The sequence below is a fragment of the Epinephelus moara genome, chromosome 4, assembly GCF_006386435.1.
Source record: "Epinephelus moara isolate mb chromosome 4, YSFRI_EMoa_1.0, whole genome shotgun sequence".
NCBI classification, from domain to species: Eukaryota; Metazoa; Chordata; class Actinopteri; order Perciformes; family Serranidae; genus Epinephelus; species Epinephelus moara.
The window spans coordinates 33,424,656-33,447,061 of record NC_065509.1 but is presented as its reverse complement, the minus strand read 5'-3'; the positions used below and the strand labels follow the sequence as shown (position 1 = coordinate 33,447,061).

The 22,406-nt window shown below is 40.6% G+C and overlaps 2 protein-coding genes across 3 annotated transcripts in view; one reads left to right on the top strand and one right to left on the bottom strand.

The window, feature by feature from the left end:
• Positions 1-5,986: 5,986 nt before the first annotated feature.
• LOC126389436 (trace amine-associated receptor 13c-like) lies at positions 5,987-7,214 on the top strand. The gene is made up of 2 exons (XM_050043141.1): positions 5,987-6,156; positions 6,404-7,214. The coding sequence occupies exons 1-2, from the start codon at positions 5,987-5,989 to the stop codon at positions 7,212-7,214; spliced, it is 981 nt and encodes a 326-aa protein (XP_049899098.1).
• Positions 7,215-16,349: 9,135 nt separating this feature from the next.
• slit3 (slit homolog 3 (Drosophila)) overlaps positions 16,350-22,406 on the bottom strand; it is a 346,116-nt gene continuing 340,059 nt past the window's right edge. The window contains exons 34-38 of one of the 2 annotated variants that reach the window (XM_050043123.1): positions 20,147-20,301; positions 19,465-19,625; positions 18,724-18,881; positions 17,860-18,065; positions 16,350-17,747 (exon numbers count right to left, since the gene is read on the bottom strand). In XM_050043123.1, the coding sequence (XP_049899080.1) occupies positions 17,494-17,747; positions 17,860-18,065; positions 18,724-18,881; positions 19,465-19,625; positions 20,147-20,301 (934 nt within the window). In that variant the 3' untranslated portion in view covers positions 16,350-17,493. The remainder of the gene's footprint in view (positions 17,748-17,859; positions 18,066-18,723; positions 18,882-19,464; positions 19,626-20,146; positions 20,302-22,406) is intronic. The other variant, XM_050043124.1, reaches the window with a different exon arrangement.

Genomic DNA, 22,406 nt, shown 5'->3' with positions numbered 1-22,406 from the left:
CATTATTTTTTTCATATGCAAATGTGTACATTCTATGAGGCTGTGGGTGTAACCGGATACTCATACTGTGTATCCTCTTTGTAAACAAAACATAATAATAAGCGTCTTTCTCAATGTTTAAGCTCCTTCAGAATTGTCATCTGCAGTGATATCAAATTATTTTTTCTTAAAATTTGGGAACAGCTTTAATAAAATGTATGGATCCCATAAGTTTCTTTAAAAAAACAGAATATATATTGTGCTCACAAGATAATAACTGTGCACAAAATTGTAAAGAAAAACTTGGCTCTAAGCTCTGTAAAAAATATCAGAGACCTACAGAAAAATCTATTAAACCAAAATACAACACAGCCATGAGCAAAATGCCCTATATAAATAAACTCTCATAAACAGCTGGATAATAGAGTAAGAACTCAAAACAGACCTTCAAAGTGTAACGTTGAACGGTTAACAGTTTCTTCCTTACTTCTGTCTAGTCCTTGCAGCTGAAACAGAATAAGAATTAATAGACGTTTTTTGTCAACAGGTTTCTCTTAAACATGATGTGTTATGAAAGGCATATTTACCTGTATCGCGAACACAGTGATAGTGAAGTCTCTGCAAACTGCTGAATCATTTATAGGAGTTGTTTTGAACTTTGATTTCTTGGCACAGCAACACAGTGGGATGGGACATCGCAATGCAAGCATGTTAAGTTTGTCAAAAAGGGGAAAAAGGTGCCTCAACTGTTTTGAGAAACAATTTCAATAAAGCATTTGCAACAACACATCCTCTGGTGTTTGACCAAGTCGGTCAAACCTGCACACACGACAGGACAAGCAGCATCGTTTTTGACATCTCATTTGATGAAAGCATTCAATTGAAGACATGCAGGCCAGATCCCTAGGTCAGAGAAGTCGTCACTGACAATCATATTACATAAAAAGCAATGTTTTAACTGTCATTTTAACCTCGACAGACCCTCTTAAAACTCCATTGGTAACTGATATCATGTTATGCAGTAATGCCCCTCCAGATAGTCTAAATGAAAAAAAAAAAAAAAAAAATCTACTCCAAACTTTTCCAAAAAAAAACCCTAACTTTTTTTTTTTTTTTTTTTAAACCAAAGTGTTCATTTTGAGATTTGTTCAAAAACACAACAGACAGTTCATTTTCAGAAGGCTTTGGACAGAATGGGTGTAAATGGCTCCAGAAAAGGGCATTGTTGCAAGCACAAAAAGACTTGAATTTACATTAGCTGTAAACCTACAGAGTGTGCGGTTTGATCCCCCAAGGACATACATTTTAAAAAAATGCTTTCGAATGTTCAAGTGATATAGTTGCTAACTCCAGTAAACAAAGTAGTTTTGTTTTTCTGCAGTCATGGATATAACACTGAGGTTGCATGAACCACCTTTTATCTCCCATGTTGACCCTGGCAGTCAAAGGATAACTTTGGCATTTTTCAACCTGGAGCCATTTCCCCATATAAATCAATCAAAGAGATTGACATGAACAACAATTTTTGAAATTGGTCCAGTATTGTGTGACTAGGCAGCAGCTGGCAGCCGTGGGACAGGCTGCAATGGAAGCACACGGGGCAATTACACATCGTCACTATATGTCCATTAAAGTGGTTATTTTTGCCACAGAGCAGCTCAGATTGTTATTATAGATGGCTGAAGTTTACCTTCACTTAGTCTGGTCTGTTTGTTATTGCCTTGTTAAGCTGAACTCTTTTTCTGAGATATCATGAGGTGTCACTTGTTGCGAGGACAACAGTGGAAACGTGTGTGAGATCTGGAGAGAGTATAGTAATCAGAGTAGTTTACAGAAAACGTAGTTTAGTGTTATCTAAATATATTCAGTGTCATGGATGATTTTTACCTGATTTCAGTAATGTGGATGAGGCCTTTGGATTTGACCAAGTGATGGTGATCTGCACTCTACTGTGTGCACTTTTCTAGTTTAAAATTTAAGTGTATGCTGTGGCATTAAGATCTACTTTCAATGGATCTAAACAGCTTAAGTCAGATTATGGACAGGGTTGAACAGGGGTGTCCACATACTTTTGGCCATGCAGATCAGTATCTGTTTTGCTATGGAATTTACTGTACATTACCTATCTGTCTTGTGTGTTGCAAACAGTAGTTCCACAAAACAGATACACAGGCACACACACACACACACACACCATGTCATTAAAACCTCTCACATTTAATTTGTCTCTGGGCACTGAACAGCACTCTTTGTGTAGGTCATTAGCTGCTCTTAATGGCTCAGTATGTCTCTGATTAAAGAGCGTTTTCACACCTGATGATGACATCTGAACCTCTGCTGCACCACTGCAATCAGAGGTGTTAGAAAATAAAAGCTCCAAAATAAAAACATGATTCAATCTCCTCACATCAACTTATGATGCAATCATTGCTTAAGAATAAATCAAAAGTAAAGAAATGATGAAGTTGAGGACAAGTTTGCCATGACCTGTAAAGTTATGGTATCCAGGTTTCATATCAGGTTCGCTGAGGTTTTGTGACATAAGCCTGGTACGATAGCAATGAACGCCATTGTGTTTGTGACATTTGGAAAAACCCAGCAAAGTGACTTTCCGTAAAAGATATTAACCTCGCTGTGGAAAGTGATGAAATGGGGGGAACTTCATCCTGCTCACATATCTCCTCACTTCCCTCAGTTGTTCCCCATCCCCCTGTCTTAGTCCCACCCACAGGAGATGCAAGCAGAGGAGGCTACTGTAGGAAGAGACACAAGGACAGAGGAGCCAAAGCTGCCAAATGACAGATCCTTGGCTCCATGGCGTCAGCAGGTTTTCCCATATACTCATTTATTTGTGGCGGCCCGCCACAGTTAAAACATTTGTTGCCAAGGTTTGATTTTCTATTTTTGGAGCTGGACAGTTTCTTAGGAGCGCTGCCGCTGTTGGAATATATTTATATTTATATGGTTATTCATTGCTCCATACTCACAGAGCACAGAACATGCTCTGCACACAGAGAGAGCAACAGAACATCAGATGCAGTGAAAGTGGAACTTAACCGTTCATTGCACTTAGGTCCTAAAAGTTCCTCTGCAGTAGCTGCAATTATCGGTCATTGATCTGACCTGATCAGCTCGGATCGACTGACTAAATATCCACCCTTCGAATCAAAACTCCACAAACTGCTGCTGAGGGGAAAAAAATGAACTGAAGAAATGAAGAAGACTTCTGTGCTATGTTACAGACCTGCAGAAAGCTCTAAATTCAGAGAGGGGACCCAGACTGAGACACTGTGACACACAGAAAGGGAAAAAAAATAACAGTTTAAACAACAGATAGTGAACCCCCACCCCATAATTAGCACAATGAAAAGGACCCAAGGTTTCTATGACAGTATAACTAATGATAGACAGATTTGTGCAGAAGATTGTCTTGTTGAAGTTTCACAATAAAATGAAATGTTTGCATGTTTTGAGCAGGACAAACAGCATCTCAGAGTTATCAGACCTGTAACCACTCTGTGATTATGAGATATAAAATGCAAAAGTTCATGGCTGGATTATCTACTGGGCAAAATGTGGGGAGCCTCAGAACACAAGACGCCCAGTTAAAGACTATGCACCACTGAAGCAAATATCAGCTACCATGAAGAGGGCCTTTACTGTAGGTGTGTGCTGCTTCTTGAGGCGATAAAGAGGGTCCCTGAGTCAGAATCTAGACTATAAATCATAATCTCCACCAAGCCTGGAGGACTCACAGTTTACCTGCTCAGCCTCATATTTTGTGTGCACATTTATGACTGCATGCTCAAGGATCTCTCATGGATGAGATGATTTGCAATCTAACATACCTAAATAAAAGGAGCTGCTGGTCTACCACTGCTTCAAACAACTGATAAGTTTGTGTTATTGTGTGACTTTGGTGTTTAAAAAAGGATTAGTTCAGACTGACCAAAGTCACACAAAAACACAAACTAACTCGTATAAGCAGCAGTAAACCAGCTGCTCCTGTGTTCAGCGAGCTAAAATTACTGTTTTTGTCAGTGGAGTCCGTTGGCTTTGACAAGAGCAAACACTGATGCTGTTACTGGCTTCTTTGTCTGAACGGGCTCCAAACTGGGGACGTGCTGACTGAAATCTATTCTAAGTAATAAACTGACTATGGATTAGGGAAGTGAAAAGCAAGGCCGAATAATAGCGGCGTGTTTTGATAACGCAATCAAACAGCGTGCGGTGACGGACAGAGTAAAATGTCGGCAGTGTGGCGATATTTTACTCTGTCCGTCACCGCACTCGCATTTGCGACTAAAAATAGTTTTGTGCGGTCAAAATAAATCATTCAGCACGCTGTGTGAGTACAGATTTCAACCAGCAGCAGAAACGAAACGGCGAATCCCGCCAGTTGTGGGTTGAACGGGGGTCACAAACACGGACAGGAATACGTATTCCTGTCAAATATGGCGGCGCATGAAAACGGCTTACCGGCGATGGAGAAGTCCGGCTCCAGGTGAATAACTTGTTGTCATGACTGCCCAAAAGTACCTGGACAGCCGAGCCATGGCGGCACACAGTATGTGGCGTATCAGAGGAGAAAGGAGCCGTTCACATTTCTCTCTTTGTGGCAGGTAACGGCCCACAAACCTCACCGCACTTTAGGGACTGTTCTTTACTTATGAAGGGACTTGTCAGGGGAGGAGGGTGGCTGGTTGATTTTTATTTTATTTTGATCCACCCTATGTTAATCACTTATTGATGCTGTTTTTGAAGTATGAATAAGTCAATAATAATTTATTCCATTGAAATATCATTGATGTATTATAGAAAAGTGATTTATCTTTTTATAAATGACAAAAGGCACATCTGCCTCATTTTTGCTGTGGTATCGTGATACTACTCAGAACCGTGATACTTTCATTGGTATTGTACCGTGGGTCCCAATTTTGGTACCGTGACAACACTAATCTGGAGGGGGTTCATCTGCAAAAACTAATGAAAAACTAAACAACGGTGTTCGGTACTCGGTATTCGGCCAAGCGTTTAATGTTATTCGGCTTCGGCCACAAATTTTCATTTCGGTGCATCCCTACTATGGATAAATACCCCGCACAACCCTAATTCAAAAAACCCTAACTATGCCTTTAACCGGCTGATAGGAGCAGCGGCTCATCTTAAAACAATAACAAGCCTGACACCCATAGAAAACTTTAGCCTCGTTTTGAAACGGAACATCTAAAACATTAATCCTATACTCCATGATGTTTTTTAGATTCCGTGTTCCCAAGAAAGAGATGGATGGAGATGGATCACAGTGTCCTTGACCTCTGACCACCAAAATCTAACCAGTTCATCCCTGAGTCCAAGTAAACGTTTGTGCCAAATTGAAGAAACTCCCTCAAGGCATTTTTGAGATATCGCATCCATGAGAATGAGACATACAAGGTCACACTGACCTTCTTCGTTGATCTATGACCACCAAAACCAAGCACTTCATCCATGAGTTCAAGGTAACATTTGTGCCAAAGTTGAAGAGATTCCGTTACAATGTTATTGTGATATTGTATTTACAAGAATGGGACGTATAAAGGGACGTACACATGGACAGAAGGACGAACACACAACCTGAAAACATAATGCAGAGACATAACAACATACTGGCTTGGGCCAGATTCATGCTGTAAGGTTACACAAGCTGTTGGGCCTGAGGCAAGGCTTAAATTGGAATAAATGTGGTGGGTTCGGGCTCAGGCTGACATTTCAGGCCCATGCAGTGCCCTACTATAAACTCCAAACACCATCAAACCAAATCTGAAATTGAGACAGACAGAAGATGCTATCGAAGAGTATGATGCAAGGAGCGAGGGCATGGTGAGTTCAGTGTCCAAGAGAGGTCCTGAGAGGCAGCAGGGGAGGGTGGTGGGGGAATTAGAGGAGATAAATCAGCTGTATGACACAAAGTTTGGTGAGAAAGCTGCCAGAGCTCAGCAGCGTCTAATCTCCTTCCTCTGAGATGATGGAGACCCTGGATGAAGCTGAACTCTGCTTTCCACAACTCCTCAACAGCTCCTGCAGGAAGCCGACGCGCCCTCGCTCTGGAGTTACGCTCTTCTATTTTCTGTCCCTCATCTCTGTGCTCACTACAGCTCTTAACCTGCTGGTCATCATCTCCATCTCCCACTTCAGGCAGAGATACGCACCTCAGCAATGCTAATATAGTGTCATTGTTTTATTTACAAGGATAAGATGAAGATTTAGGGTAGCTGAGGGATGTTAGAATACCCTAACCTTTGTGTGTGAATAGTGCTTGCAGCAGACTGTTTTGCTATGTTGCAGTTTTAACCATAACCACTGAATTTATTACTCAGCTGAAACTGTTAGTGATAATACTGTCAGTGTTAATATTCATAGTGACTATATTCTCTCACTGCAGGCAGCTCCACACCACCACCAACCTCCTCCTCCTCTGCCTGGCTGTCTCAGACTTTCTCGTGGGCCTTGTTGTGATGCCGGCTGATATCATCTTAGCAGACACCTGCTGGTTCTTGGGTGACCTCGTATGTGCTGTGTATTATTTGTTACCCTTCATCATCGTCTCAGCCTCAGCAGAAAGCATGGTGCTCATATCAGTCGACCGCTACGTGGCTATCTGCTACCCTCTGCATTACCCCAACAAAGTCACTCTAAAGAGAGTCCGAGTCTGTGTTTGTCTGTGTTGGATCTACTCTCTTATTATCAGCATTGTTATTTTATATGACCACCTGAAAAAGCCAGGCAGGTATAATTCATGCCACGGAGAATGTGTGTTTGACATCGCAGGAGATGTGGACCTTGTTTTGAATTTTATCATTCCCATATTTATCATCATAATTCTGTACGTGAGAGTGTTCATGGTGGCTGTCTCTCAAGCTCGGGCCATGCGCTCCAACATTGCAGCTGTCACGCTCCGGCGCTCATTGACTGTAACTGCCAAGAGGTCTGAGCTGAAAGCAGCCAGGACTCTGGGTATTGTTGTCGCTTTGTTTCTGATGTGTTACTGTCCATATTACTGTATGGCTCTCACAGGCGGCAAAATAATGATCGGTTCCTCAGCTGAGGCCTTCATGGGTTTTCTGATGTATTTTAACTCCTGTCTCAACCCTGTGATCTACGCCTTTCTCTACCCCTGGTTTAGGAAAGCTGTCAGACTCATTGTTACATTTCAGATCATGCAGCCTGACTCCTGTGAGGCAAACATACTGTAGATATGTATTTTAGCGAAGGTGGAAAGCAGTGAAGTGAAATGAAGAGGATTAAATATGAGCATACAGGCATATGCAACATGAGCAAACAGATTACTGAAGACTGTGAGATGGGAGTGTCTGAGGCCAAGAATGAACTTCCACGATCAAGTCATGATGTTATTCCTCTGTCGTATGTGTAATAATGTTCAGTGCATACATTAATTAAATATCCTTTTGTGCAGGATTTACTTTGTCATCTCCTTAAAGAAATCTTTCTTAGTCTCAGCATCTCTGTATCACTAAACATTCAGCTACGGATGTACTAAGCATTATATACATACTAAATAAGGGGTGCACAATCAATCAAATTAGTATCGAAAATAAAAAGGTACAACAAGTGATAAAGGCAAAAGGTGTCACAACCCACCATTATGAATGAAGCATTGTGCTGCTACAGAGAAGTCCTGGCCTACAAATTATATTCCAGACATAAGGCAATGTGCATGTTGGGAACAGACCCCAGCAAAAATCACATCATCATAACAATTTTTTTTTAACCATTCGAGAATTGAGAATATAACCCTATAAACACACTAATTATGTTTTTGGAGAGACACATTATGTTTAAAGGAATAAATACCATATATTTAAATTTTTATAACTTCTAATCTTGCCCTGTGCCAGAAAAAAAAAATCCAAGACAGGAATTCACAACTTTTGTTTTGAATTAAAATGTGTTTTTAAGCTTTTAAAATCCAAAACTAATAGAATGTACTGATAACATTGGCCTTTGGTTGTTTGTAGTGGGTACAATATTTTAGTGTTTTATAATCTTTTGAAATTGTTCTTACCGGTTTTATTCTGTTTTATATTTGTGTACATTTTATCTTGGTATATTGTGTGTCATCCTTTTATTTTGTACAGCACTTTGGTCACCTGCGATTGTTTTTAAACGTGCTATATTATGTATTATATATATTTAACTTGATTTAATTTGATAACATTGGTGTAAGACTGTATTGTTTTAATCATCTTTGTTTTAAAATATATACCTTATGAAAATATAGGTCTTTAAATGTAGGCCTTTGAGATTTTTGCCAACTCTGTCAGAGAAGTCACCTCCATCAAAAATAATTAAATGTTCATTTAATAAATGTTCACAATGATTATAAACTGAGTTTATCTCAATAAAAAGTTTCTATGGTGCACCTGATGTGTGTCCTTTGTCTTATTAATGACATGTTATTTATCAAAAAGACAAATTACATTATTAACAGAAGTTGTGAGTGGGCATTATAATATGATTTATTTCTTGAACAGCAAGATATCCAACTTTTTAATCATACAGCTCATTAAATAATCTTGTGTTTAATACAACAAAAATCATTAAACATTTCCCTCATGTTTTACATTATAGGACTGCTTGTGTGTCTGACAGAGATGACCAAATTTAAGCCTTCAGTTGCACAAAAAGGAATTTAAGAAAAAATAAATAAAACTACTGGGAGGTTAGCCCATTACAGGTTTAAGAATTTGATGTAATAAAATGTATTTTCCCAGCATGACTAAAGAAAACATACTAAAAAACATACTATATGTGGCCTGCTACACAATATTGGTTAATCAGCAGATCATTTTGGCATTATCTCTGTTCACTTCACAATGGCAGGACTGTCATGCAGTTTGTGGACATGCATCAAGCAGGAACTACATAAACAGATTCATAAACAAATGGTAAACAGGTAAACAAATGAAGACAGAAACTAGCAGCGGACACCTCCTGCTCGGTAACAGACGAGGCTACAGCAAAGAGGCATAAACACGACAGCTAAGACTGCAATTTTCAGGAGTGGTGGAAGAGTTAATATTTCTGGTGACAGATGAAACTGTTGCATTTGTCTCATCTGAACGTGATTGTTTTCTTTAAATAACTCATATGATACGAGAAGCAGCTGGTGCCCAGATATTTTTTTACGTGATCTAATATGATCCTTAATATGATATGATCTCTCTGGTCTGCCTTACAGTGCAGACCAGAGACTTTTGTTTTGTTGTCAGGGTGTCTTCATGAATTACAGTTCTCACTAATCAATCTCACTCTGCTAAAATGTGTAATTATTAAGTTTGTTTTAATTATTGTATATTGGCATTTTAATAACTTTAATAATAAAGAACTCTAGCCACTCATCATGTACTCATTCCTTTGAGACTGGATTACATGTACAGTGAGATAGTGAAGATTTATGTTGGTCCAGCAGCATGTGCAGATTCTCTTTGGTCTATCTATGCTAAAATATACATTTTTACAATAGTTGTGTGTGAATGAAGCATGCATCTAATTACTTAATACCCTGGATTTGCAATTCCCATCTCTGTCTGTACACTGCTGCCATCTCCTGGTGAGAAGCAGAGTTTGTTGATTTAACATCAGCCAAGAGGTTTTGTTTTGAGGATCTTCTTGGACCACTGATGCTGCCTGCTTATCAGTGACATGGGCTCATTTTAGGTTTATACTGGGTTAGGTGATAAAAACAACCTACAGCAGGAACACAGAGATGTAGGGGGTGGCTGAATATCTCTGCATCTCTGACCTCAACTGTAATTAAAACCACAGAGGGGACATTCAAATTTCTTTCACTCTGTTGTCAAATACACACATGCTGCCCATGGACAGTGGTTCAGAAGCACAGTCAGAAAGGACTTCTAAAGAAATAAAGTAGCATAATGTGTCATTTTACCAACAAAATACTTGCAGTCACATCAGAAAGTATAAATGCATGTATCACACACACATGACTTACACACTCTACTCCAGTGGTTCTCAATTGCAAATCCAGGTGTGCTGGGGGATTTTGTGATAACCACACATTATTACTGCAATATTAAACTGGGAATACACAAAAAGTTATGAATGATTTTTTGACTAACTGTATCAGTATGTAGTGTGCACCCATTTCCTAATAAAGAGGCAAAAAAAAAGTAAATTAATGTAATTTAAAAAACCTTCAAGGGGAACCTATTTGTCAGAGTTCACACGTGAGAATTATAAGTGTGTGACACATCACACTATCTTACCTTATTTCCACTTTAAATGGATGTGTTAGTGGTACTTTGATGTAATTTTAATAAGTTTAAAATGAATTCTTGTATAATTTTGTAAAATATTTCATGAGTAGGTTGTCATTAGCAAATAAAAACAAACATTTATGTCATGATAAGAGAGATAACACACCGTATAGAGCAGGGTGTCAAAGATACAGCCTGGGGGCCACAACCGGCCCGCCAAAGGGTCCAATCCAGCCCTCTAGATGACTTTGCACACCAAATGTTGATGCACATGTGAAGGCCAAGAGGTTTCAGTAGAGATTTAAACATTGAGTAGATACTTAATGTAAAGTGCTGCCTCAGAGGCTTTTCAAACTGACCAGACACAGCTGTTTGAAATAACAATGAACACTGACTGTGGTCGTATTTAAAGATATTGATCATTGTGCAAAATCTTGTCAACCAGCAGCTTCAGTACAAAAATAATCTGTTTCAGACTTTTATCTTTAAAACAATATGGGTGGAACCCTGCTGCTGAGGCACTGACAGAACTTCAGATTGGAAATGGTTTGTAAAGCAGGAGATGACTTAACCTGCTTCTTCAACAGCTTCACTTTAGTGGAAAATTATGAAAAAATGCACATGTAATGAAAGTGAGCAGTAGCCTGAGTGAAATTAGAAAAACTGACTGTTGAATTTGCACATATTTTTCATTCCATTTCGCTTTGTAAATGGATGAACATTTTCACAATTGACTTCCTTACACTAAAAAAAGGGAACACTTCAAAGGGATCTTTATTTATAGGTTATTATGCAGTGGTTTTACTGCAGATCAAATTGAGTTGTATGTTGCCCCCTGAACTAAAATGACTTTGACACCCCTGTTGTAGAGGCTATTGTGCACAGATACAGGTGTGCCTTGAGATTTTGACCTGCCCTCTGGTGTGCTTTGGGCACATTTATTTAATAACCTGACTCACAGTGCAGCTTATAAACAAAAAGAGAGGGAGGAAACTTTCAAACAACGATCAGCAGACTCATTCACAAACAACAGGTGAATGAACAACCAGTAAATGCAACACTGGAGAAACCAAAACATTATTCAAAGCAGCTCAGGCTGTGTCCATGTGACACTGACACACAACAACACAACAGCTTTAAAAAAAACACAGTATGACACTTATTTAGCAGCAGCAACACAACAAGGAGTTATAGTTACTGTAACCGTTACACAAACAGCCACAAAACACCTGTAAGCATCAAAGGGAAAACACAGCAAGCAAACAAGAGACAGACAGAGTTTATAAATAACTCACGTAACCTGAAGAGCTTCTTTCTTTCGTGGAGTATCCATATTATAGATGTATAAATCCAAATTATAACATGTCCCACTGTTTGTTGACAGCAGTCCGTGCTGTTAGCCAAGTTAGCTAACCTAGCTAACTTTATCCGTTGAGCAACACTTGAAAACAAGCTAACTCTCGCGCGTGCTTCATTGTAAATACCTTAACGTTAAATTAAACTTTCTATTTTTTATCGGGAGCTCAGAGTAAGTCTGGCTCCATAACTTACTTGAGAGTATCTTTTCTTCAGACTTGTCCATCTGTAATAGCAGCAGCATGTAGCAGCGTTTAACTGAATGACACTCATCACGCTTTAATTAACGTCACCTGGTGGACTTCTGTGAGGGTGCAATACCATGATTGACCACACTGACTGCTCCTTATAGGCTGTTGTAAAGAGGGGGGCGCTGTTTCACTCATTTCAGGAAACTCCAAATATATGGATAGGACATGGCTGCAACAACAAAATGAGACATGTTTATGTTAGACAGGAAATTATTATTTAAAATGGCGGTCAGTTTGGATAGTAGGGAGAGCAGCTTTAATCAGAGTGTATTAAATGCTTGTTAGACAGTTAGGTTTTTGATTTTGGGAAATATCCTCATATCAAAATCATATTAATATAAATAAGATTTTGTTAATGCTGCTCTCATCCAAAAAGGATCAACACAATTTTGCTGAACTCTGTTTTAGAAGACAGAAGACAATTTTAGAATAAAATAGGAATAAATATTAGTCACATAAGTTGTTTTTACCTTTGATTTTTTTAACCCACTTGTGTGACTAATAAATATTAGTCACAAAAGTTGTTTTTACCTTTGATTTTTTTAACCCACTTGTGCCCAGTTTCCTATGTGTCAGCAAATATCTAGAAAGTATCTAGAAAGACAAAATAAGCCTGATTTATCCACCATAAATACATTTTTTTCAAAATCAAAAATGGAAAAGAAAAGAAAATAGAAAAACTAGTGAGAGCAGTGAATTGTTTTTGGAAGCAGGTTTAAATTATCTCCACCAAGTAGCTGCGATTAGTTGTTTCATGAAAAGCAAGGTAACAAACAAAATGGAGCTTTTGTCAATGAAAAAAATGAAGACAAAATCAAAGGCCTTTAAACAAAAAATATATATATACTTTCAGTCAATTTATGTCATTTGCTGCAGGATGTTTTGATGGTAGGCTACATCACTCAGTCCGTAACAGCACCACCAACACAGATAAAAGAAAAACGTGAAAATAATAACAGTATCACATATCAGCCATATTTTACCCAAATATTTGTCTAGCTTTGCAACCTGCTTCGACACCAAATTATAAGCCTACCAGACCTGGCTATGGTCTTCCATTGCAACTGCTGGGACAAATGATATAGAGGACTTTGTTGCAGTAACAGTAACATCAGACTCAGACATGGGAGATCAGTATAGTTTCAATGGTAGTTTAATTTGAACATTCAACATAAGTATCAATTATCATCACTCACATATTCATGTTTTATTTAAACCTAAGACATGGGAGATGGAGACTGACTGACTTTATGGTCATTTTTTATCGTCAGTAAGTCATAACAGATTCTTTTCACAATTAAGAACTGAACCTTTAAGAGCGGGAAAGAGGGGATGAGTACAGCAAAGAGAAGTGGGCAAAAGATAGGAGCTGAAATTGTTGTGAAAATGGGAATGGGGGGAGTAGAGGAGACGTTTTGGATGAAGACACGGGGGTGGGTGGGGGTATGAAGACAAGAAGTGAGGGTCAAACAGAAGGAGGTGTAGGAAACGGTGACATGGACAGACAAAGATAACACTGATATGTCTCAAACCCAGAATATTAGAGCTGTGAATTAAACTGTAGAAGTGTGACAAAACGTTGCACCTGTTGTAAACAATGCATCAATGTATAAAGTAAACAATACAGTAGTAGTTACATTATAGTCTTTTGCTATACTTTAATCATGTTAGTCATCTATAGGCAGTTAAAACCCTACTGATGTTGATTTCTCAGCTGTGTAGTGGTACCTTGGTCCAAAACAGTGACAGAGTTACAGGAGCAACTGAGTCGTTGATGTGGAGGTTTGCTGTGATCAGACTGGAGCACGCTGTCTTTTGGTTTGTAACTGTACGCCACGTGTTTAACCTCCACCCCACAGTCGGTGCGGACATTTAAACATGAACAAATGAACAAAAAGCTTCATCTTAAACGTACATGTGAACATTTTCAAGGTCAATGCTTCATTGAAATGTTTTCCTGTGTGCACATTATGATCCACTGAACAATCAGACATGCATTTATAATGTTATCACTTTACACACCGAATGCATCACACATTAACACTGGAAGAGGAAATGGGTTCTTGTTGGTGCTGCAATTTCACATATTCACATAATTCATACCAAAAGGCCTGTGTCACCATGTTTGATCCAATTTAATTGTTTCAATCGCTTTGGAATTTCCACACATTTCAAATGGCCTGCACACACAACGTGATCAGGAGGGAGGGTGTATTTATTTAATGTAAGCATCATTTTCTTTGGGAACTAAGGGACTGTTCGTTATTTATGAGAGGAGAGGGGGTGGTCAAATAACTTTTCAAGCTCTGGGGAGGGACTTATGCTTTTTATTTTGGCTTAGTGGAGGGGCATACAAATTTAAATGGTTGTATTTTGTATTTATTTTAACGCATATTTTTAAAAGTAAACATGCAGGTGCCTTTAAAAGGTGTGTTTTCTTTAAAAATCTCCAAAAATGCACCATTTTTCACGGCCAGAATCTGCAAGAGCAGAAATTATCATTGGATTTTCACATTTCCAACGGTCCTTGGACACATCACATGCAACAAATGCTTCTGTCAGGAAAAACTTAACCAAATCTTAGCTTAAAATGGTGATATTTCATCATGTATTCATTTTTCCGTAACTGCTTATCCTGTTGGGGGTCGCGAGGGGACCGGAGCCTCTCCCAGGTGACATCAGGCGAGAGGCAGGGTACACCCTGGACAGGTCACCAGACTATCGCAGGGCTGACACATAGAGACAGACAACCATTCACACTCACATTCACACTTACGGACAATTTAGAGTCACCAATTAACCTGCATGTCTTTGGACTGTGGGAGGAAGCTGGAGTACCTGGAGAAAACCACTGCTGACACGGGGAGAACATGCAAACTCCACACAGAGGGGCTCCCTCACCCTGGAGTTCGAAACAGGAACCCTCTTGCTGTGAGGCAATGGGTACGTTTAGAAATGGCATAACTAATTCATGGTGGAGGGAGGGTTGCATATATTCCCTAGGTCACGGGAGGCTCAAGGAATAATATCTGTAGCTTTGGGGAGGGTCAACAAAACAAACAAACAAAAAAAAAAAAGAAGTCACACCCTGGCCACCCCCCTCCTCTGATCAATACAGAACAGTCCCAGAATTTTGATTGTGTTGTCATGGAGACACGTGAGACAACAATACCCTTATCCACCCAAACTGATAAAAAAAATTAAACATTCAGTCGTTGACACTGTTGCAGCAACCTTTTCAAATTCCGATGAAAGTACACCAAGGCACTTGAAGTTGTATAAATCAACAATTTCAGTCAATAATTTGTTGACATACTTATTTGTTAAGGCAAATACATTTCACTTTGGCATTACGGCTTTATTTAAAATGGCTTCCCCGCCCACTCAGAAGATCCACTCATGTTTAGCAGCCATTTAAAGAGCGACTTAAACCAGCATAAGTTGCTTTTGCTGTGGTGATGTAGAAACAAACCTCAGGGTGTGTCAGTACACCATGACATTAGTGTTGTAGGTAGGTAGAGTTGGCACAGAGCATCCTTCTGACCACAAACAACAACAGTCAGCAGTGATACACACACCTGGCATTAAGTTACTCTTAACTGTCTCTTCACTTTCTTTGTCATGTGATCCGGTGGTGACTCATGACTCATCAGCGATATCCCTTTGTATCTGATTTAAAACTAATTTCAAATCTCAGCAGCTAACAGATAAAGACTCAGCATGGTGCTGAACTTACAGTATGATTTCACTATTGTCGATTTGAATGTGAATTCCTCATTTACAATTTTTAATTCTCAAAGAAAACGTTCACCTTAAAGTCAAGAATACATATTTTTGCTCTCAGCTGTAGTGCTATTTATCAGTGTCGATCGTTTTGGTATGAGTTGCCGAATGTTGGAGATATTGGCCGTAGAGATGTCTGCCTTCTCTTATTTGTAATGGAACTAGATGGCACTCAGCTTGTGGTGCTCAAAGCGCCAAAAATATACAAAAACTCAACAGCAATGTCTCTTTTTTTCAGAAATCATTGCTCAAGACAATGAACAGACCTTGTTGTGAGCAGTTTTATGTAGGTACTATTTTCTTTCTAACGAACTACACCCGCCAACTGGATCACAGCGCAGAAGGAAACATGCATCTACTGCTAGCTGACCTAGCATCACTTAGCTAGCTCCGCCGTGGAAGGCGCCATTAATGTTCACATCTGGCAAAGTCATGAGCACGAGCCTCTTCACGAGTAGATGCACACTTCCTTCTGCGCAGTGATATGGTTGGCAAGTGCAGTTTAGTAGAGAGAAAATAGTTCCCACATGAAACTGCTCACAACAAGGTCTGTGGATTATCTTGAGTAACCAGGTCATGATTTCTGGAAAGAGACATTGATGTTGAGTTCCTCAAATGTATTTTTTTTGGCAATAGTAAATAAGCAGATACACAGCACACAAGAGGGCTGAATTGCTTCTTCTCTTGCCCTCTTGTGTGCTGTGTATCTGCTTATTTACTATCAGTCCGATGTTTCCTGCCTTCCTGCCATCACCTGCACCAAGTTATATGGACCGACAGTGCTTTTGAATTAGTATTTTTGGCGCTTTGAGCACCCCAAGGCGAGTGCCATCTAGTTCCATTATACTGGAGAGAAAGCAGACATCTCTATGGACGATATCTCCAACACTCTGCAACGCACACCAAAACAATCTAGATGTATAAACAGCACTAGAGGTAAGAGGAAAAATATATATTTTTGATTTTGGGGTGAACTGTCCCTTTAAAAAACAGCAAATATCTCTCAGATTTTCATGTCAAACCTCATGTGGCTCCAAGTCTGGTGTACAACAGCAAACTAAAAAATAACACAACATTAGAACAAACTGTTAAATCATCTCTGTGGAAAGAGTCTTTTATGGTTTCTCAAAGAACTCACATGTGAGGATGACGTCCATTATATAGTGAAGCAGGTTAGCTAGGCACGTACAGTTCCCGCTCTCCTCTCCAAGAGGGAGGGCAACAAAAGACTGCCACCTTTTCCTTGTCCTGGAGTCAAGGGAGCTCTTCTCTCTCAGCCCTCCTCTCTCAGTGTCCAAAGCCTCCCACACATCAGCACTCACATTAACATCATGCAAATACACTTTGAAAATATAGAATTCATTGGGTTAGGGTATATATTTATATAGATTTATACATACATATAAATTCATATACTTTTAAGGAATGTTAATCTATTTTGCTGTGTATTTTTTTCTCCTTACAAGGTACAAAATAACTTTCCTTACTATGTAACACATTATATAATCAACATATTAAAAAAACACAACTTATCAGTCCTTTTATCATCTTTTAGAAAAAAAAAATCCATAATAAAAATAAGTTCTATGTTTTTTCTCACTTATATCTTACAATATATTTTCTCTCTGTCAAAAAACACGCACACATGTCCCATTTTTGTTTTTGTTTGTGGTTTCTCTTGGCAGCAAATTGGCGGCGGTCAAACTGAACGTGTAAAAAAAAAAAAATCACATGGTGCTCATCAACGTGGAAGAATCTCAGAGCGACAGCCTCTTTGACGTGTAGAATTCACAAAATGGCAGCGGTGGGTGTTTGCAAAACAAACTTAACAAACTGCGGTGCTGTTACAACGGGCACTTGGAGCAGCCGCACTCCAGAGCAGTTTCCATCTCCTCGGAGTACGAGGTGCCGTCGGTGCAGCGGAACACCGCCTTCCTCCTTCTGGTCTTGGTGACGCCACAGCAAACACCCGGAGGCGCCGCTGCCTGGCAGGATCGGGGACAATCCATGCGAGGAATCTTGCTGGTGGACGTGCATGTTTTCATCGGGTGGTGGCGCTTCAGCTGCTCCCTCACCATCTCACCTTGACATGTCAGCTCTGGACGTTAACAGAGAAAGCGCATAAGAATACACACATTGTAGGCTACACACTGATGTTTGTCAAATCTTGGCACAATTTCCATCTCCTCTTCTAACTGTCTCCATTTTACCTGTGTCACAGGTAGGCCCAGTGTACCCTGGCTGACAGTGGCAGACAGGCTCTCCTGCTTCTGACACACGACACTCCCCGTGTCCGCAGCGCTGCCCCCTGCAGGCTAGAGGCTCCTGCCGTCGATCGCAGTACTGACCCTGGTAGCCATCACTGCACTGGCAGCTGTAGGACTGACCCTTTGGCACACACAGACCGTGAACGCACCTGGAGTGAGAGGAGGGAAAGAGGGAGGACAGGTTAGAGGACATGGGTACAACAGGGCAGATGTCATTAACCTCTCTGTTTGCAATTTAAATGTGAAACTACTGCAGCAGCAGGGTTAAAGGAATACTTAACCCCCCAAATGCCTGTTTGTATGTCAAGTACTCACCCCATGTTATGGTAAATTCATGAAGAACACTTTCTCGCATGCCTCTATGGTGGCATTATGCAGTTGCATGCTCAATACTCCCCAAACATACAACCCTCTGACGGGGAACAAACAAAAAGTGAAACTTATCTATGCATTTAAAACACCAAAGTTACACAATAACAAAACCAAACTAACTGATCAAGGCAGCAGTAGACCAGCAGCTCCCATATTCAGCAAGGTAAAATGTCTGTTTTTCTCAATGAAGTCTGGCTTCAGAGATCAGTCCCCTGTTGGACAGGGCTCTGTTCAGGAAGTACTGAGCATATGACTGGATAAATGAGACTTGGATTGTACAGCATGAGTTGTGTGAGAGTTCGTAAAAGGGTGTTTTGAAATCATAACACGGGGTGAGTTATTGTTATACTGGTGTGTATATTGTCATTTGGGGGTAACGATTTTCTAAACATTTACATCATACATTTCTGCCCCGTCTCTACTGTCCCAGCTTACCTGCTGTTCTGACAGGCGGTGGGTGCTGTCGTCTGGTCACACAGGGCACCACTGCGTCCTGGAGGACAATCACACGTCACCCCCGTCTCTCCTCCCTCCCTGCACGCCCCCTGGGCGCACACACTGCAGGAATGACACCCTGCGAGAATTCCCTCACCCTGGTGACAGAACGAAAAAGGGAGAAACTACTGTCAGGGGCGTTGAAGGGTCTTATAACAATAACAGAGGAGAGCAGAGGGGTTGCATGAACGCTACAGCCTCCATCAACACTGGGCGTCCACTGTAAATACAGCTCCAAAATGTGGGAGATGACAAATGTTATTTTCTACAGGTGCTGCCATCAACGTTTGTTGAACTGTGACCTAAAAATCTTTATTGTAGCAGTCAGAATGTTTCCACAGTTGCTTATATTATAAAACTGTAAGTGCATCTTTGGATTAATCTTGCTCATGAAGATCAATGGTCTAAAGCCCCAAAAAAGCAGCATTACTGTCATCACATTCTGCAACAGGACTTCTATATTTAACATTTCTGCTCCATGTCTGCTTTCTCCTCCGAACATAACTTTGCTGATATCACTTACGAGACAGGGTTATGACAAGTAATAGCACCATCAGAGGTAATACACGTCTCAATATGGCTTTAAAGGCTGCTGCATAGCTCCTTTAAAGCCAGGCTCAGATACTACAGTATATACATGATGAGGCTTTTTGCCATAACTAATATTCCCCATGTGATTACCTTGCCCTCGACCCCTTGTGTTCGCGCTCCTCCTGCTGCTCGGTAACTCAGGTCTTGAGGCTCCCCGTTGATTCGGACGTTGTGGATGCAGCCGTTAAAAGCCTGAGGGGATCGTTCGGGGCCGGGTCGTAGACCTGAGGCCACTACCTGGGATGGTACGCCTGGGATACAGAGGAGAGAAAGACAAAGAAGAATATGTATAAAGAAGAATGAGAGTTGAGAGCAGGGGGAATTGGAAACTGAAGGAGGATTGCTTTATTAATACACATCCCTCGGTTCTAGTGTCATTCTCGATGGATTCTTACAGTAAAATGCAACGTTCCAACAAGAATATGGCGTCACAGCTCTCACTATTGCAACATCATGTTTTTTTCTAGTACTTGGGGAAAAAGGCTGACTGTTCTCAGGGGTGTGTCCTGCCTTTTTCTTGAGGAAAAGCTGAGCAAAAACAGTTGTGCATCTCCTCACCACATCCCTTGCTGAGACTGTGTGTGTGTATGTGTGTGTGTTTGCATGTTGTGGGTATATAACTGTATGTACTCATGCATGGAAAACATGTGATCACAACCACAAGAAGTCAAAAAAGTAACATCTGCATGTTCTGGACATGCGACTCTGGATGTGTATTGTTGTACATTATGCGTGTTAAAGTGTGTGTGTGTGTGTGTGTGTGTGTGTGTACCTCCTATGTAAAGTTGGGTGTTGTGGTCGACGGAGGGCTGGCGTGCAAGCTTTCCCAGACTCTTGGGGGCACCGTTATCCACCACCAGGCTCAGCGAACGGTTCTGAATCAACAGCTCGACCGTGTGGAAGAGGCCGTCATTCACCGACTCCACGCTGTAACAAACACACACACACAGAAAAAAAAGGAAAGAGAGATTTTCAGTATGGTTCCGATTATGATAAATTACTGTTGAATTCTACACCAGACAGGAGAATTAGAGAGGAAAAAACACGATAGAGCAAATTGGTACTGCCAGACACAAAACAGACTCCAAACATTTTTTTTTCTTTGTTTTGTTGTGTTTGCAAATCGACCAAACTAAATGAAAAAGAAATTAGGGAAATCTGTGTTGAAATGTTATTCCCAGACATAAAACAGACTGATTACATCCTCAATGCAGTGTTCTTTTGGAAGAAATTATAATGTGCCCTTGATCTGGGCCATGGTTTCCTAACATGGGGGTTGGGGCCCAGAATGGGGCCCTGAGCAGCACACAGGCTGCTTATTCAGATGAGCTGAAGCCTCAGGGCGAGACTTAATTTATACAACTTAATGGCCAGACTCAACCATGTAGACCGCTGGGTTAAAGAAAGGGTCTTTCTTAATACAGCGCTGATATATAAATGTTTCCACTCAAGAGGAGCCAACGATGAACAAGGATCGTGACCTTTTGCACCATGTCTGACCCTGGGAATAAAGTGTGTGTGTTTGCGTGTGAACGTGTGCGTCTGAGATTCCCCACTAAGTGGTTTTTTGCTGGAGGGAAGACAGACAGCTATAGAGACAGTGGTTTGGCACAGCCGAAAGAGGGAGAGAGAGCGAGAGCGAGAGACGGAGAGGGGAAGAAGAGGTAGATGGCGGGGTGGTAAAGCCGACTGTGCCTCCGCTCACCCAAGTTATTCCTTCCCTGAACCCGGAGAAAACAAGCAGAACATCAAAAAAACAAAAGAACAAGTGAAGCCACTCTTTCCGCTGGTGGTCTGCGTCAGACTCCCACAGCTAAACATCAAGACAATACATCCCTTTGTCTGCAGCCACTCGTTGGCTAAGTAGCTCGGGAGCCTCCAGTAAGCTCTGATTGACAGCTGTTTATAGAGCGTTCAGATTACTGTGATGTTACATTAACAGCCAATGGGGCACGGTTGTGAGTTCTGGAGGCGGGCCAGTGTGACTTCCACAGAAAGTGCTGACCGTACAAAAGGAGAAAAACAGAACAGATGCAGTAACATTAAGCAGAGGAGGAAGGAGGAGGAGATAATCATGATTAAAAAGATGGAGACAAAGATTATGATGATAAAGAAGTAAAACAAGAAGAGGATGGAGATAGAGCAGAAGAAGAAGAAGATGAAAAACAGAAAGTCATATTTTTCCCAACTGTGTCGTCATGAAACACAACTGTGCATCAAGGTTCAGTACTGGTTTTCCATGTTTCATGTATAGCAGTAAGTAGAGTTTACAACATGAACAATTCATAATCAAGACATTATTATCAATTATTGATTTACTTTGCTAAATGGATGTCGAATGAACTTGCACTTATGTAGCGCCTTTCAAGTCTTCCAACCACTCAAAGCAATTTAAGCCTGGTTCAGACCAAAGATTCATGATGAGACAAAACCGTTCTAGAATGTTGCAGGGAAAGCTGCAGAAGTGTGAACTGGCCACTGAGCTCGACTCAAGACAGCTGATGGTATCACCTGCAATTCAGCTGATCCAATCGTCTGCTGCTGGTTTAGAACGTAAAGCTCGTCATTTGTTTCAATAGCCAATCAACTTGTAGTGAAGTCCAATGGTCAAGTCAAAATGACCTCAGATGGGGTGTTCGCTTGTTGTGGCAGGTGCTCTGTTCGAGCATCTAGCTGCATTGGTGCGAACCGGCAGGTTTTTAGAACGTTGCAGAACAGCGCTTTGCAAGTAGTTGCCTGTTTCAACTAATTTTGTTGCAAATCTTTGGTCTGAACTGGGCTTTACACTTCATGTTACGTTTAGCCATTCACACACAGTTGAAATTCAGGTTTTTTAATCGTGCTCGGCCCCAAAACTACTGCCGTGGTTCGGGGTCATGCTTGGACGGTGGCCTGATTTATTGACCCCATCATGGCCCGAATTCAAAGACGTACCAAATGCCCCATGAGTATCTTGGATCTACAGATTATTTTACTCTAACTTTTAGCTAGTTTACTTTCCCCCTCTGAAATGCAACCCATTGCACCGTAAA

Bases quoted from the DNA above. Each gene is read 5' to 3' on its own strand.
- LOC126389436 (XM_050043141.1), top strand. From the start codon at position 5,987: ATGGAGACCCTGGATGAAGCTGAACTCTGCTTTCCACAACTCCTCAAC. The intron at 6,157-6,403 runs GCAGAGATACGC...CTCTCACTGCAG, and splicing joins ATCTCCATCTCCCACTTCAG to GCAGCTCCACACCACCACCA.